Below are 16,479 nucleotides of genomic sequence, written 5' to 3'. Positions count from 1 at the left end.
ATCTTCCTCATATTACTTTAAAAAAAGAAGTCCCAATAGCTCAAGATTATTAAAAGCCTGTTATCTGTACCACAGGTACAGTCTCCCAGGTCATCTTCCATAATTACCATGTGGAGACCTTGAGGTGATTTCTCCTCCAAAATGGCATGTAGCTTTTCCTTCCTTTGGGATTGCGTACTCCCAGAAATGAAATAGCAAGGTTGTACTCAGATGAACAGTAAACTGACATAGGCAATGCTTTTTTCTGGGGGTACTCAAGGCTATGCAGTACCGACACCTCTTCTTTTATTTGTTCAAAGTGTGACACTTGCTGTAACAACTTCATGGTGAGAGTACCAGCACCTTTTTTTGGAGAGGGGGGAAGCACTGGGCGTAGGGATGTAGTGACAGAGATCATCCACCAAAATTTCACCACATGTGACGAACCACCCTCAAAAAATAAAATGAATAAATAATAGCACAAAAAATGCACCAGTAATTACTACAGATGTAAAACGTGTATGTGTGTGTGTTTAACTTACCAAATTTTGAAGGGTAAGGAGGAATCTGGATTACAGTGGTACCTCGGGTTAAGAACTTAATTTGTCCCAGAGGTCCGTTCTTAACCTGAAATGGTTCTTAACCTGAGGCATGCTTTCGCTAATGTGGCCTCCTGCTGCCGCTGCGCCACTGGCGTGCGATTTCCATTCTTATCCTGGGGCAAAGTTCTTAACCTGGAGCAACCACTTCCTGGTTAGCGGAGTTTGTAACCCGAAGCGTCTGTAACCTGAAGCATCTGTAACCCGAGGTACCAATTTAATGTAAAAAGAAATAAAAAGTATGGGCAGGCATTTTGAGGATGATGACATCACGCAGATGCTGCAATAAAAGCTGTGGACACGAGCAGCACCGATTCCACATTAAACTTCCATCTGAAGGCATCCTTCCTTACCTGCGTATATCATGATGCAAGGCAGCTCTAAATCCAAGTTACAGCTTAATTACAAGCGAATGCAAGCCTCAACTTTGAAAGATTGGAAGGCTTTTAGAGACAGATAGGGAAAAGAGAGTATTCATAAGGCTAATAAATACTTTTCCACTTCTCAGAATAACTCTCCTCCCCTGAGGACTTTTTATGGCGCTGCACTCCAGATGATAGAGATAACAGATGACATGGCATGAGTTTATCTTACAGGAACAAACCAGGGAAACATGATCTATTTTCTTTATAACTTTACCAACTTCTTGTAGAGAAATACCTCTTTTAAGCTAGGTTGAATGACCTGCTCGTCGGAACGTGTATGTTTTCTCTCTCTCTCAAAAGAACAAATATAATGCTAGCCTTTATTTTACAAACTGTGATATACATTGTTAATTTTTTTGGTAGAAAAATATTCAAACTGGTAATCAGAAATTCATGAGGCTATTTAAATATTAAATGTGCTTTCACAGAGGCTTGGGGCATTACCCCCACTTCACTGTCATCCAACGTACAGCGATGAAGTCTACAAACCGCATACTGGAGAGCGCTAGATGTGCCAGCCCTCCAGCAACCTCAAAGGCCTGCTGCAGCAAAGCATCTGCTTAGGAAATAATAAAAAGGAAGGTCCTCTGAAGTGCTGCACCAACCATTTTAAGTACTGGTAGAGAAGCCGGGCTTGCACTGTTTGGTGTGAAAACTTCATTTTCCAGAGCACTTTGCAAGGCGTCTTGTCGCTTGCCTATTTGCTAAGGATACTGCCACATCTCTGGTAGCAAATTTGAGACAGATGAACAATTGAGTTAAGCCAACACACACATCTCATATTTCCTGTTCCCTGTGTTAATAGGACAAGCCACTTAGAAAGGAGAGGCAAATTGTCTTTCCGGGCTTTTCCTTGTCATTGGGCCATCATATCCTTTTTAACTGGCCATCCCTTGTCATTGCTTTCATTGCCCATGGTCAATGGAGATTTTAAGTAGACTGACTTCTTATAAAGTGCCCAGCTTTTGGCTTTCAGCATGGTTTTGTTGGTACTGTGAACACCCAAGGAGACACAAGTGAGGAACAGAAGCATAGCATGTCCTCAGCAGAGGAAAGAGACATGAGTCTGTATCCAGTCAATGGGGCATAGGATCCTGATCTCCTACACATTGTTGTTGAGCACAACTAGTAGAATAGATAAAAGTTTTAAGGTAATATATTAATGCTCAATTTTTGCTCATTAATTTTGCTGCTGGTTCAAAAAAAGTCCTTAAGATGAACAAATACTCTACTGTGTTTCCCATGCACAAGCAGGATTCAATGTAATAGATATGCTACAGATCTTGCCTCCATTTTGAAAGGATAAACAACATAATAAACCAAGGCTTTTCTGTTTTTGTCAATGTTTTTCTTTCTACTGGTAATAACATCACATAGCCATCCAAATGCATTGACCAGGGTAATAAATTGCAGGACCCAGAATATACAAATCACTGTCATATGTGGAACTAGAACTCAGACTTATGAAACTTGATTTCGGCATTTTAGAGATCTTACTGATGCAGAAGTTCACAAGTGAATCTAGTATGTGTTTCGGAGATCTTCGTAAGTGAACATTTCTGGAAGGATATCATTGATAGAATCAAAGCACGTTCATCTTTGACACAGGAATTTTCACTTCACTTTAATCTAGGTAAAATCTTAGTGATTTGGACACTCCTCAAAGCTGCTGTGCTCTGGATTGTTAGAAAATCACTACTGGCAAGACAAGCTGAATTATGGAGATCATTATCTTCAACCAGAATAGTGCCCTGCATTGAACATTTTTTAATTCCGCTAACCCCCCCCCCAATTTATGAATTAGGAGAGTGGAAAGTCGGAAAGAAATCGAAATAATTTGGGAACTATTTCCAGTCATATCCCTCTAATTGAGTGTTAATCTTTCACAAATTATCTGTCTCTCATCTGGTTATATTCAGTTGGTGGGGATCTCCAGGATGAGTGGGCTGCAAAGGAACTATTGACACGCATTGTGTGAACCAGATCAAACCCATTTCAAACTTGCACGTGGCTGTTCTGAAATTATGAGAACTCATGTCTTCCACCCCAACCTTTTTTGTTTGTTTTTTGATCCCCTAAGGAAGATGCTGTCAAGAATGTTTTTTCCCCTCAAAGAATTATGGGGCACTGCAGTCTGTTAATAGTTGCTGGGGATTGAAATTCTGTGTGAGGTAAAGAACAGTGCCCAGAATTCTTTGGGGGAGGAAATGTGATTTAAATGTACTTTAACAGTATGGTGTGTACACAGAGCCATTCACTTGCATTTTGGAAAGGTGCCGTTACTCATGTGTCTTGGTTTTGGTCCTTGTAGAGCAGGCTTCCTCAACCTCGGCCCTCCAGATGTTTTTGGCCTACAACTCCCATGATCCCTAGCTAGCAGGACCAGTGGTCAGGGATGATGGGAACTGTAGTCTCAAAACATCTGGAGGGCCGAGGTTGAGGAAGCCTGTTGTAGAGTATTTTAATGTGTGTCAGAGCAGGTGGTGAATTGCTATGGCTCATGTTTGTTTTTTTATTGGAGGGCAAAAAAAGGGGGGGAGAGAAAGGAAAACAAAAGGAGAGATTGAGAAAGGTATAGCTGATACACCATCTGCAGTGCTCATAATCGAACCCTTTATTGTCTAAGGTACATTAGACTGCAACACTGTAGAAAACCTGTTAAGGAAAAGAAACAGATTGATAGAGGTAGTAGAAAAGTCTCTGTAACAGTCAGAAGATGGCTTACAAAGTGTGTCATGCTACAAAATTATCAAGTTTCCTAAAAAAAGGGGGGGAAGCTATCTGAAACCCAAAGAACTAAATAAATAAGAACACAAATCATCCTAAGCACTAGGGTCTAACTGAATTAACAAATCGATACAATATGGATGATAAAGGAGGAAATTACAATGCTTGGGATTCACACGTGGAAACGGCTGCTCTTTAATGACTGCTCCCCCTCAGCCTCCCCATTTCTTGTTTAATTAAGTGAAAATCTCATTTCTGTGCTATACACAGCATATAATTATTTAAACTGATTTCCCCTGCTGTTGTTCTTCATGTAGCTAAATTATGATTGTAAACTTTGCTGATTAGTACCCTGGTAATGGCAGTGACAGCACTTTCTCTGCGTCAGACAGTCCTGAAGTAAACAGTCTCCAGGAGGAGCTTTTAAAGTCTTAATATTAACTAAGATCCTTTCATATCAGCTTTCAAAAACAAAAAACAACCCATCACACACACCCCAAAAAACCCCCCGTCAACAACAAAACACAATCAACCAACATAAATAATTACAGCTGTACATGACACTCATATAACTTTTGAGGGACAGAAGGGTTTTTTAATAACTACAAACACACAAAATAGGCAAAGCAGCTACCTTGGTGCATTCCTGAATCCTTACCTGTTTGCTTTAAACAAGGAAAATAAGTGCTTGATAAAGGGGAAAGTAGCACTTGAGTGTGAATCCCAAATTGATCAAGTGTTAATCAAGACAGAAAACGAGCTGATTTGGGGGGGGGGGCTTGAAAGTGGAGTGGGGTACAGGAAGGGGGGAGTGTGGAATGTGTCTATACAAATTTCTGCAAGATAACTTCAAAAGACAGCAGATTACAATCACTTATATAGGCATTTGCACAGATATTCTTAGCTATACCAGGATTACAGCAGGCATACAGTTGGTGTATGAGGAATCAAACAAAAATCCCAAACCAGCAAATTGCATACAAACGTTTCAATTGCATTATCGTCAGCAACTGTAAAGCAAGAACGGTCAAGTAATCTGCAATTAAGTAGAAACCCAAATCAAAGAGAGACAAAAACAAAATTAGCACAGAAAAAGTACACATTTAAAATTCTTTGTGTAAGAAGCCCATTTACTTCAAAGACAGCACTATCCCATTATTTGTAGAAAGTAAACGGTTGCTCTCGATCAGTATTAAAAAGTTAGCGCCATTTCTGTACATGTAAAATTATTGCTTTTTTTGAAAAATATATTTAGCATGCTAGTTTTTTTAAAAAATCCTTTTTCTGCCTTTACAAAAATGTTACAATTTAAAAAAACCTAGTAAAGCTTCTTCTTTTTTTTGCAAAAAGTTTTTCACAGAATATTTTTTTCAAGGCAGCATTTTTATGATGATGATGATGCATAAAATTATACGTGCAAAATCTGAAAATCTGAATTATTACCATCACACACAGTGCCATAGCAATGATGGGAAAGAAAAATATTTATACCTGTGGAATTTATTTATTTATTTAAAAATGAATTGCAGACACTGGATGGTTAACAACCTGCAACCGCACCCTTACCTTGAAAACCTGCATTGAAAAGAACTACTGTAGAAGAGGTATATAAAGCTTCCTTTCTCTCCCCCTTACCCCAGTGATTACCAAGTACAAGACATGACACATTAGATGAACACTGACCTGTCACCACGAAAGAAGCTATTCATCTTTTTTCTCTCTCTCTTCAAAATGTCACAAGGGCCCAGAAAGGGTAACTGGCTTGCTGCACAGAAATACAGGCACATAAAGTACCCTAAGGGCCTAGGTCTGCCTGAACTCTTTTCTTTCTTTCTTTCTTTCTTTCTTTCTTTCTTTCTTTCTTTCTATTAAAAGCATACAAATCAGCAGCTTTAAACAGCTGAATCATCCCCCCCCACTCTTTTTAATTTTATTTTTTAAAAGCATGCACATTTCCTTTGTGATCAGGTCACAGAAAATAGCACTGAAAGAAAGAGCAGGATAAACAAACAATTAGAAAGGCCCTGAGAGTAAAAAAAACAAAACACAAAAGCCTGTTTTTCTTCTTCCTCTCCTTTTTAGTGTTTGACTAGCCATTTTCTTTTCTTTCTGAAGTGAAAAGAGAAGCATTTTTAAGAAGTGTTTCAATTTCCATATTCACATACTATTAATGGTGTGCAGTCAAGGATAAGCCCACTGGAAATGCAAGTGGTCCCAAAACTATCATGAAACAACCTCACTGCAGAATGATGGTCTTTCTCTTTAGTCCCTTCCGTCCTTCATCAAGCCTGGCTTTCACAGCACTGAATGACTCCTCCATTTTGCTTTCTTCCTTTTGGGGGGAAGGGGGAAAGTTGTGTCCCCCCCCAGCATGACAGCTAATGGCAGTTTCATTAATCACTCCATCCCACATTCCCAAATCCACGTGTGTGTGTGTGTTTTAAAGATTCAAGCAACCATGAGAGAGGATTTTGTTGCAGTGCTGCCCTTCAAATCATATAAAGTTTAATTTTTCCAGTGTCTAAAAAAAGTTATCTTGATTAATATAGATGCCTTGCGCCACCAGAAAGCTTGCCAACGCCACTGTTTGTTATAAAGGAAATAAGGAGCTGTGGGGACTGATTAGTATGTCAATTTGTATATATCTTCTGCAGCTTCTTCATTTATTTTAAAAATGACTAACAGTTCGGAGGCATCGCTTTCCAGCAAAGCACAGAGAACAGATTTCATTGTAGCACAGTTGCTCCTGGGACCAGATGCTTTGCAAGGAGGTTTTCCAGCTGTTCTTCCATAGGGTTGTGAGAATAATTATTTGGAGGCTGTAGGAACCGTCGATCAAGGTACTGGCTGTTGTCAAAAGGAACCCGGTGTACACATTGGACATGCGTCTTTAGGTTCCCTTTCTGAGAGGCACTGTATGGACAATATCTGCACTGGAAGGGTCTCTCGCCTAAATGGAGGGAGAGGAGAGATAGAACAGGGAAGAGGCAGAGCATTTTATTATTCTTATTTTCTCGTAACACTTTTTTTTATTATTCTCGCTTCCATTTCTAGGCTAGCAGTTGAGCAATCTCACATTCTTTACTGGCCCCAGCTACCTTTTTATTAGCATTATGCACATTAACGTTGACCTAATACATCACAAAGAGTTATTTTTAATCATCTCCAGTGAGAGCACAGCATGTCAAGTTCCTATAAACTCTATGACATACTAGAATAGCAAATAATAGTGACTGAAGGAGCATTTAAGAAAAGGTTAAGAATAGCTAGAAGAAGGGGGAAAAGACCAGAGGAAGGGGGAAGCAAAATTTTACGGTAACTGAGGGGATTTATAAGTAAATGATAGGGTAGTTTTTAAATTGCTTTTGGTGGCAGGACCAGATTGAAGCTCATGTGAGCTGAATGGTGAACTATATTCAAGGATCCAAAATGTCTTACGCTGCACTACAAGGGTGAGGAAATCTTTTTAGTTCAGGGGCCACATTTCAGAGGCAGATGAGTGAAGATAAATTTTACATTTGTGCTGTAGGCTATTTTTTACACACATAGAGAGACACAAACACACTGTTATCTATTCTTCATCCATACAACCAAGAGGCATTATTAGAGTTCAAGGATACTTTTCCAGCCAGGCGAAAACACTCAATTTGGGAAGCAGAGCCAACAAGAGGAAAGGCCTGAGGGCCAGAAAGAGATGTTTTGAGGGCCACATTTGGCCCCTGGGTCTAAGATTTCCACCCATGCCAAAATACCCCATCTTCCAGGCACAGAGGCATGCCATCTTCCCCATCTGTGAATCAATACATTGGTACAGTGTACATAGTTCTTGGATTCTTCATGCCGGACACCCTGCTAGTAATTTAGAATTTCTCTTTTGGCTTAAAATGTATTCATTGCTCATGTGACAAGATCCACCACATGCTTGGGTGAGATTTTAAAGGAGCCCTAAGAAAGCAGGTTGGGTTCACTCTGTACACAGCAATTGGGGAACTCATGGCTCCCCAGATATTGATGGGACTCCCAATTCTCATCAGCCTCAGCCAGCATGGCCAATGGTCAAGGATTATGGGATTTGTAGTTCAGTGTCTGGAGAGCCACAAGTTCCCTGTCTCTGCACTGAAGGGAGATCCCAAAATTTGGTCAAATCCCTGCACAGTAGCACGCCCCAGCCTCCAGGAAAAGGTATAGTTGACAAGGATTAATTTTCTGGCATTGAAGAATATACTGGAGGAGGACCAAACACCTTTTAATGGGAAGAGCGCATATTGTTTAACGATCTGTTTTAATGGCAAGTTGTTCTGATCCTGTGTTTAGGACCAACCTTATTCCATTCTTATGAGGATATTCATGCAGCCGCAACAGACACACACACACACACACAGAGAGAGAGAGAGAGAGAGAGAGAGAGAGATGCTCAAACCAAAAGTGAGAGTTTACATTCACATGCAGTTTGAACTGCACAGGAAGCCACTTCATGCAAATGGCTGATCCACAGAAAACAACCCTCATGTCGCTGTATTTCAAGTGGCCCCCCACACAGCTGCTTGTTTGTGTGAATCAGCCCCCCGCTCTCCTCTTTTAATGAAATCTACTGATTACTATCTCTCTGCTGGCAATAAGATCTCTCGTATCAATATGCATAGTATGCATAGTATGGATTGTCTGCAACAATCTATTGCAGGGGCAACCTGGCCAGATAGGTGGGGTGCGAATAATAAACTTATTATTAAAATTATTATATGTGTTGGGGCAATGGCTAATTACACAGATGTGAGCGACAATTGAAAGTGTCCCTTTCTGTAAAAGAGACCTCATGGTAGTCATCAGATCAAGCTAGGTTTGAGAGCATAGACTGTATATATGCCTCTAATAAGCTAGGGCAGCACAGCCCTCTGCAGTGGTGCTTGATTTGTGGAACTTATATTTGTGGAACTCCCTCCCCTCTGAAATACTATTATAGTATATCCTGGTGGTTTAAATCAGTTGCTATGCATTTTTAGCTGTATTTTTTATTTATTTGCTTCACTTATTTTTTTGACCCTTGAGTTTTTTGTTTCGTTTTATAGAACTGCTTTTGTGATTTTATTACTGATGTTGCTGGTCCTTTATTGTGGTCTGTGATTTGTAATTATATGATGTATTATGTACACTGTCAGGTGTGACAAAAAGCAGCATAGAAACCCAATCAATCAATCAATCAGTCCATATTTTTGTGCCCTGCTCTGGGATTGCCTGTGGCAATGAAGAGTGGGTAACAACTATTTTTAAAATAAAGTAAACAGATATGTAAGAGTTTTGACCAGTTTCCATAAAAGGAAAATTACCACCATGGAAAAGCAGAAGGGGCTGTTTCACACCCAAGTAAACCTCAAAATAAAGTCGTGATGAAATGGATGCCTCCAGTTCTCTGGTATTGGCATTCTGAGCAGCCCTGTCCAAACAATGTGGCTTACAATCCTGATTGCTAAAGCTCTATGGCACAATGCATCTTATGTCCATACATTAACCTTAAGCTAAAGCCTTGATGAAGGGAAACAGACCATTTTAAATTAACACAATGTAAGACTCAAAATCCATGCAAAAAGAACCACCATTCCCAGTAAATTTCAAGCCGTGCCTATGGCAGTCCTGGGAAGAACTAAAGAAGAGCCTGTGCTGGTTGACATAATGTATTAAGTATCTCCCCTTTGTTAATAGGTTTAGGGAGAGAAAAGCATCCTAATTAAGGCTGGCCTAAGATTCATGGCATTTACCAGTCAAATGTCTGCTGTGAGTTGGGAAGATTTGCAACAAAATTAAAGGGGTGAAACAGGGAGGGGGAGCAGCTGTACAGACTGCAATATATTTGAAATGTAGGAAACGGTAACTGAGTGAAAGATGTGATAAAACTTATTTAGTTGGTTGCTGGATTCCTTGCAGTAAACTGAGAAAGATGCCTTATATTTTTGCACAGCTACATCATGCCTAAGAGATAGGCGAACAATTTCAAGAGGTGATGCTCATCGTTAAATTAAAAAAGAGAGAGGCCCTGCTCTCTCTCTCTCTCTCTCTCTCTCTCTCTCTCTCTCTCTCACACACACACACACACACACACACACACACACACAATATACTGAACTGGGCTACAGGTGCACTAGGGAATATGGGAAGGAAGTCTGTGGTGGGAGGGAAAGGAACAGCTTGATCCAGTCTCCCTGGATAAGAATTGCCAGAGAAACAAAAAAAAGGGGGGGGGAGAAAGAGAGAGCGATGGAAGAAGGGACCTTGGCCCGAGGGTGTAATTAGGTATCTATGTGGGACAGCCATCTTCGTCAGTGACTCCTCGGGAAGGCTTGCCCTACAGGTCCAGTTGTAATTCACCCACAGAGGAGAATTAACACATAGCGGAGAAACATGAAAGGGGTTAGCAACTGTCCCACAACATAAAATTAGCAAGAGGGCCAGGAGCTCAGGCAATGAGTGGGAGGGGTGCGCAATAATTCTTCCCTAAGCAGACCACATTAGTGGAATTCTCTCTGGATACAATACTGGAGAAGGCCATAGCTCAGAGCAAAGCTTCCCCACACTTGTGTTACTATGAGGGGAACAGAGCCCTCAGTGCTAAATTAGAATATGTAATGATATTGTGTGAATGTCTGCATTACCATAAGAGAAAGTGCTCTAAAGAGGCAAGAGGTTTTTGTTTTCTTTTAAAGGAAGTTTGAGAAAAAGTTTCCTTGTTACACAGAAGAAGAGATGAACTGCAGCCATTACAGGATGGGAGGCCAAGGTAATACTAAAGCTCCACCAAGAGATAAAGATGCCAAGTATCTGAAGCTAGTTTAACTGGCTCCAGACCAAATGACTTCAAATCAATTATTTGATTGCGTTGCTCATAAAAGCTGCCTGTCTGTATTGCAAGCAGGTATTCAAACAACCTCCAAACCAAATGGGGGTGCTTCTGATTAAACAGCATGCTTTTGCCATCGGAATATGGAAAGCCACTGTGGTTATTGCGGTTCTTCAATATTTGGCCCCTCACAGCTACCCGTGAGTTTTAGAAAGGTCACCTTAAATTTCTTTCTGAGATCCAACCTATACAACTATATAGTGTGTGAAATGTGTGAGTCTACTCTGAATAACATGGCACTGGATACAACCAACAGTGATCTGCTAAGCTGACTCAAGAGAGAACTACCCTATACTGTTACACTACATAAGCTGCCACTGAATCTCTTGGAATTATACAGAAGATGCTGGGGTGTATCTCTTGGATTCCACATGGTTTATTTGCCACACAAAGTTTGGGTTGCCAGTGCAGTTATGGCAGCTTGATGGCCAGCAACCAGTGTAAAGGATAGTGGCAGGTGGGTGGGGTGAAATAAAGCCACCAATTTGCTATGAGCAAATTGACCCGTTTACAGATGTGATAATAGGGATGAGTTAACTAGCACCATGAAGAAAGCATAGATCAAGCAAAGAACTGAACTCTTCTTAAAGAAAACAAAACACTGGTACTCTGAAATTCTTGTCTGCCTGCAAAAATCAAACTATTAAAAATAGCAGGCTTGGATCCAGAGCAGCCCTCTCCACATGGAACGGCTTCTTCATGGAAGAGCTTATCCAGCTCACAGAAGGGCTGGTGACCCAGCAAAAGCTCATAGAACAGAAGGGGGTGCTTTTTTCTTTTTTCTTTCTTTAACTTGCAGGCTCCTGTAGTACTTCCCATATTTATCCAGAGGGTCCTCTAACCCCCCCCCCCCGTGTTGTTTTAATGGTGCACAAAGGGAGCTGCTTGGTGATTTGGGGGAAGGAGAAATCAGCAGAAATGGCCTTCCCTCTCCCACTTCCATAAGTCGGAACTGGTTATAGGATATCTAGATCTAACCAGATCTGGATCTGGTTTTGCATTTTAATTTGCTGGAACCAGCACTTCTTGATGCATCTTTTCCTTTCCTTTCCGCCTTAGATAGCACTCCTCTTAAAAATTTATTCTACATTGTAAAACAAAAAACCCAGCAGTAAATATGTGCAAATGAATCCATACACACAATGAAGTTAGTGCAATGCAAGAGAGTCATGAAAAGCGAATCACTGAGCAAGTGTGTTTCCCTTTGTACAAGGGAACTTCCCCTTCCTTTCTTCTTCCCATGCACTCCCCCCCCCCAAGAATAAATCTACTCTGGGAGAGAGTCCCACAGTTTTCTGGATTAGATTTTGAGGGTGGGTGGGGGACTGCCAGGGAGAGGAGAGAATGTGGAAGTTAAGATGCACAAGCAGAAGAGCAAGCTTTGGATACAACTCTGTGCAGACCAAAAGCAATTCTCTCCGCTCTTCCTCTGAGAAATCTGCAGAAGAAATTAGAGATGTGTCTGTGTATAAACTCATGGTATTTTTTAAAGAAGTTTATGATCATGAATGGCTGAGTGGATGGACTTGCCCACATTCAGCTAAAAATTAAAGGGTGCCAAGATGTGGTCTTCTTCGCTTCAACATGTCAGTTGAATCATCTGTGAGCAAAAGGAAACACAAGCAGTCCAATCCAAACAGGATCTACCTGTTCCTTGACTGTACTATAATATTTATAGCTGTGAAGGAGACAAATTAGATTGCCATTTATTTGTTCATTATGCATTATTTTGATTAATGGAATTCTTGGGCTCAATCTAACTATCTTAAAAAAAAAACATTTGCAATAAACTATTAATCATAGGGCTAAAAAAGCCAAAGAAAGCAGGCATATTATTCCATATGTCAATGAAATGTCAAAAAGAGGACGTTTAGCTGAAGATACCAAGGTTGGTAGCTTCAGTATTCTTTAGATTGCTACCTTAGCACTAGTACTTAACACTGCAAAGGAAAATTGTCAAGAAAAGAGAAAAGATTTTGTAGTAATATTTGCCTGTGTTTTCCCTTTGATCACATTTTTCTACTCTTTCTCAAACACATGAAAGTCTAGATGTATGATAAAATGTATTCATCTCTACAACCAACCATTGAAATGTTTTCTACTTAAGAATGTTTAGGCAGCTAATGATTTATTGTGAACTTCCTCCCCACCTAATTATCTTCCAAACTTTTTCATTTTAACTTACTTTACTTATTCAAACCTTTATTAGGCATTATACAAATAAAACGATAAAAGAAAAAGTAACATATAAGAGCCTTGAGATATATACAGAAAGGCAGCAGTTGGCTACATACATATATATATATATATACATATAAAATCAGTGGTTTTCCTTGTTAACCTGCTCCTTGGAGGACTGCTACCAAAAACTCGGCTACCCCCGCCGTTACCCTTTGGTCAACGTCGGATAGGCAGAATCCCACACATTCACCTTGTTGGGGCTCCAAACCACCCAAAAGAGGGGACAGCACGCGTTGACGGAGCGTACTGTACAATGGGCACTGAAAGAGAATGTGCTCTACCGTGTCCGGGACATTCATAAAACATCTGCAGAATCTCTTGTTTCTAGGGATGTTTTGATATCTTCCCCTGACAAATGCTGAGGGAAAAACATTCAAACGGGCCAGCATAAAAGCCCTACGTTGGGCTGGAATTATTAATTTGGTGACGTAATTGGCTCTGCTATCTAAGATATTTAAATCATAGAATATGGGCGAGCAAACTTTGTTTACAGCTGTCATAATATTTTGCCTCTCAACATCCTTTAGTCTGGTTAGGATATTATGGAAAATGTATTGCTCATTAGAATTGTACAGGGGCTCCAGCTCGATGCCTAAAGATTCAATCTTTTTTTCGAGGTGCTGATACCATCTTGATTTGTAGGAGTCTTTGAGCAAATCAGCGAGCAGACTTGATGGAGGGCAGCGAAAATGGCAGCGTAACCAGTACTTTATTGAGGTGGACCAGGCCCAATATTCCATTGTGTGTATGCCTATTTCTGCACACATTGTTTCATATTTGATCACAGCTGGGAGTCCAAGAATACGTCTCAGAAAGCTGGAGTGAATCTTTTTTAAATCACTATTATATGCTTGGACCCATAGCGGGATTCCATAGAATATCTGGGATTGCACTTTTGTTTGGAATATCTGATTGGCCGCAGGAATAAATTGATTGCCTTTCTGATAATAAAAACGGGCAACTGCTGATGAGGTGCACTTTGCCTGTTTTATGGCATTTGTGCGATGATTTGCCCACCCTAAATTGCTCTGGAATAAGATTCCCAAGTACCTATAGATTTTCACTTGTTGGATTTCCTGCCCTCTTATTTTCCATTTCTCTAATTTCCAACCATTCGAGAAGACCAAAATTTTTGTCTTCTCGTAATTTATAGAGAGCTTGTTACATTCGCAGTAAAGGATCAGAGAAGATATAAGACGTTTCAGACCCAAGCTCGTTAATGATAGTAGGACAGCATCGTCTGCGTATAATAACAGAGAAACTGGTTTCTGATTAAGTTTAGGGGCATGTGATTCTATTTTTTGAAGGTGATCTGGCAAGTCTGATAAAAATAAATTAAATAGGAAGGGGGCAAGAATACACCCTTGTTTTACCCCTTTCGAGTTTGGGATGTCTGATGAAAGGTGACCTTTGGTGTTAAGTTTGACTTGACAGATATTGGAAGAGTATAAATTTTTTATTAGGATCAATAAGCGCTGATCAATTTTTAATTCTGCGAGTTTCCTCCACAGCTTTGGGCGGTCAATTGAGTCAAATGCACCACGAAAATCTACAAAAGCAGCAAATATCTTAGATTGCCTTTGAGATCTGTATTTTTCAACCAAATGCATAAGTATAAGGCAGTGGTCTAATGTAGAGCAACCTTTGGAGAAACCTATTTGTTCTTTCCCTGGTAAATTTAGATTTTTCATCCAGGTAAGGAGTTTAGATAAAAGGTGCTTAGCGTAGATTTTCCCTATCACTGATAATAGGCTTATCGGTCTATAATTCCTTGGTTCTTTTGGGTCGCCATTTTTAAAAATTGGGATAATTATTGATCTTAACCATATCTCAGGTATGATCCCATATTTATCTATGAGAGTAAACAATTGAGCTAAGGGTTCTGCCCACCAATCTATATAGGTCTTAAATAATTCTATTGGTAGACCGTCTGGCCCAGGAGATTTCCCCGATTTGAAATTTTTAACTATCTCTCTAATTTCCTCTTCTTCTACCCTTGGCCACTCCTGGAGTTTATTGATTTTATTTTTAGTGGTTTCATTTCCTTTAAGTTCACTGTGTAGATTGTTAAATACAGATGTAAAATATTGGGACCATTTGGATTCTGCAATTGGTGGTAGAGTTAGTTGATTTTCGGCTTTCAATCCTCCGTACACTAGGTTCCAGAACGCTTTGTTATTTTTACTCTGAATTGAGTCGAGTAATTGTAGCCATTTTTGGGTTGCATATTTCTGTTTCTTTTCGGCCAGAATGTAATGATATTTTCTTTTTTCATCAAGATAAGAGGGCTCTAGTTTAGTGCGATTATTTTTAAATGTTTGGCGCAGTTTTCTTTTTAGCTGGAAACATTCATCATCAAACCAAGGGCTAGCGCTATGTTTAAGTACCCAAACTTTAGGTGGAGTACTAAGTTCTACGAACATTTGGAAGATTTCATTATAAATTTTCGGAATATCGCTGTAGGAATTAGTGGTCTTTAAGTTGGATAATACTTGTTTTCTCAGGTTGGCTGTAAGTTTTTGCCCCACTACTGCACTCATTTCCTGGGACCATTTTAATTGGGTCATTTGTTTGTATTGAGAGGGTTCTATAATATTGTGCTTGGTTATTTTGGTTTCATCCTTTAAGTTAATAGACAACAATAATGGCTGATGGTCGCTTTCAGTACGCGTTCCGATTTTGAGGTCCATAATCGAATTTATAATATTATAAGGGACAAGAATATAGTCGATGACACTGCATCCTCGGGGGGAGAAGTATGTAAACTCCCCGCTTCTATCGCCTTTTGTTGAACCGTTCACAATCTGCAAATTAAAGTTGTTACATAATTCAAGTAGGCGTAAGCCTTCGTTGTTTACAGCCCTATCTCTGGAGAATCGTCCTATTTTCAGGGCATGTGCGATATCATTGTCAGTATTCCAATTTAGTTTGCTACATAGTTGTTCATTGTTGGTTCCCACTCTGGCATTAAAATCACCTGCTATTATCAATGAGGCATTTGGGTATTTAGCGGTCAAATTTTCTATATAAAAGGTTAGTTGTGACCAATTTTCACTGTTGCTGTTGTTTTTGGATGGGGGGATATAGACATTTACAAGTAGCAAAGTATCTTCTTTTTGGGTTAAAAGTAGGGCTTGTGCAAGTGGCAAGCATTTTTCTAGCTGCTTGATTTCAAACCCTAAGTTGTCTTTGATCATACAACAGAACCCTGCTTTCGGCCGGCCCTTCGTGTTTGTTTTCAATGCGGGTTTCGTATAGGAGGAGAATCCATTGATTTTAATATCTCTAGTTGACCATGTTTCTTGTAGAAGTATTAATTCAAAATCTTTAAAGAAGTTCATTAGGTCTGGGTCTCCGTCTTTGTTTCCCCACCCTGCAATATTCCAGGACAGCAAGCGTAGAATCCGTTTTTGAGTTGGTGGCTGGTTGACAGCATTTAGTCATTCTAATTCTGTTATTGAGTCCAGCGAGGAATTTTGTCTTGTGCCGATACAGCCATTTGTCGCTACTTTCGGTGGGGAACATAATGGTGGATCTTTTAGATTCTTTTTTAAAGTGCGGGAAATTAGAATTTCCTCCCTTTCTTGATTTTCTTCCTTAGCTGTTCCTTGTTCCTGAG

The 16,479-nt window shown here is 39.9% G+C and overlaps 1 protein-coding gene across 4 annotated transcripts in view; it reads right to left on the bottom strand.

Moving 5' to 3' along the window:
* Positions 1–3,578: 3,578 nt before the first annotated feature.
* The window catches only part of ZNF516 (zinc finger protein 516), a 114,472-nt gene continuing 101,571 nt past the window's right edge, over positions 3,579–16,479 (bottom strand). For all 4 annotated transcript variants that reach the window (XM_083623704.1, XM_083623706.1, XM_083623705.1 and 1 more), the window contains one exon: positions 3,579–6,680. In XM_083623704.1, the coding sequence (XP_083479830.1) occupies positions 6,457–6,680 (224 nt within the window). In that variant the 3' untranslated portion in view covers positions 3,579–6,456. The remainder of the gene's footprint in view (positions 6,681–16,479) is intronic.

The sequence above is a fragment of the Podarcis filfolensis genome, assembly GCF_964270895.1.
Source record: "Podarcis filfolensis genome assembly, chromosome: 7".
NCBI classification, from domain to species: Eukaryota; Metazoa; Chordata; class Lepidosauria; order Squamata; family Lacertidae; genus Podarcis; species Podarcis filfolensis.
The sequence above is the reverse complement of the archived record's forward strand: the minus strand, read 5'-3'. Positions and strand labels throughout refer to the sequence as shown.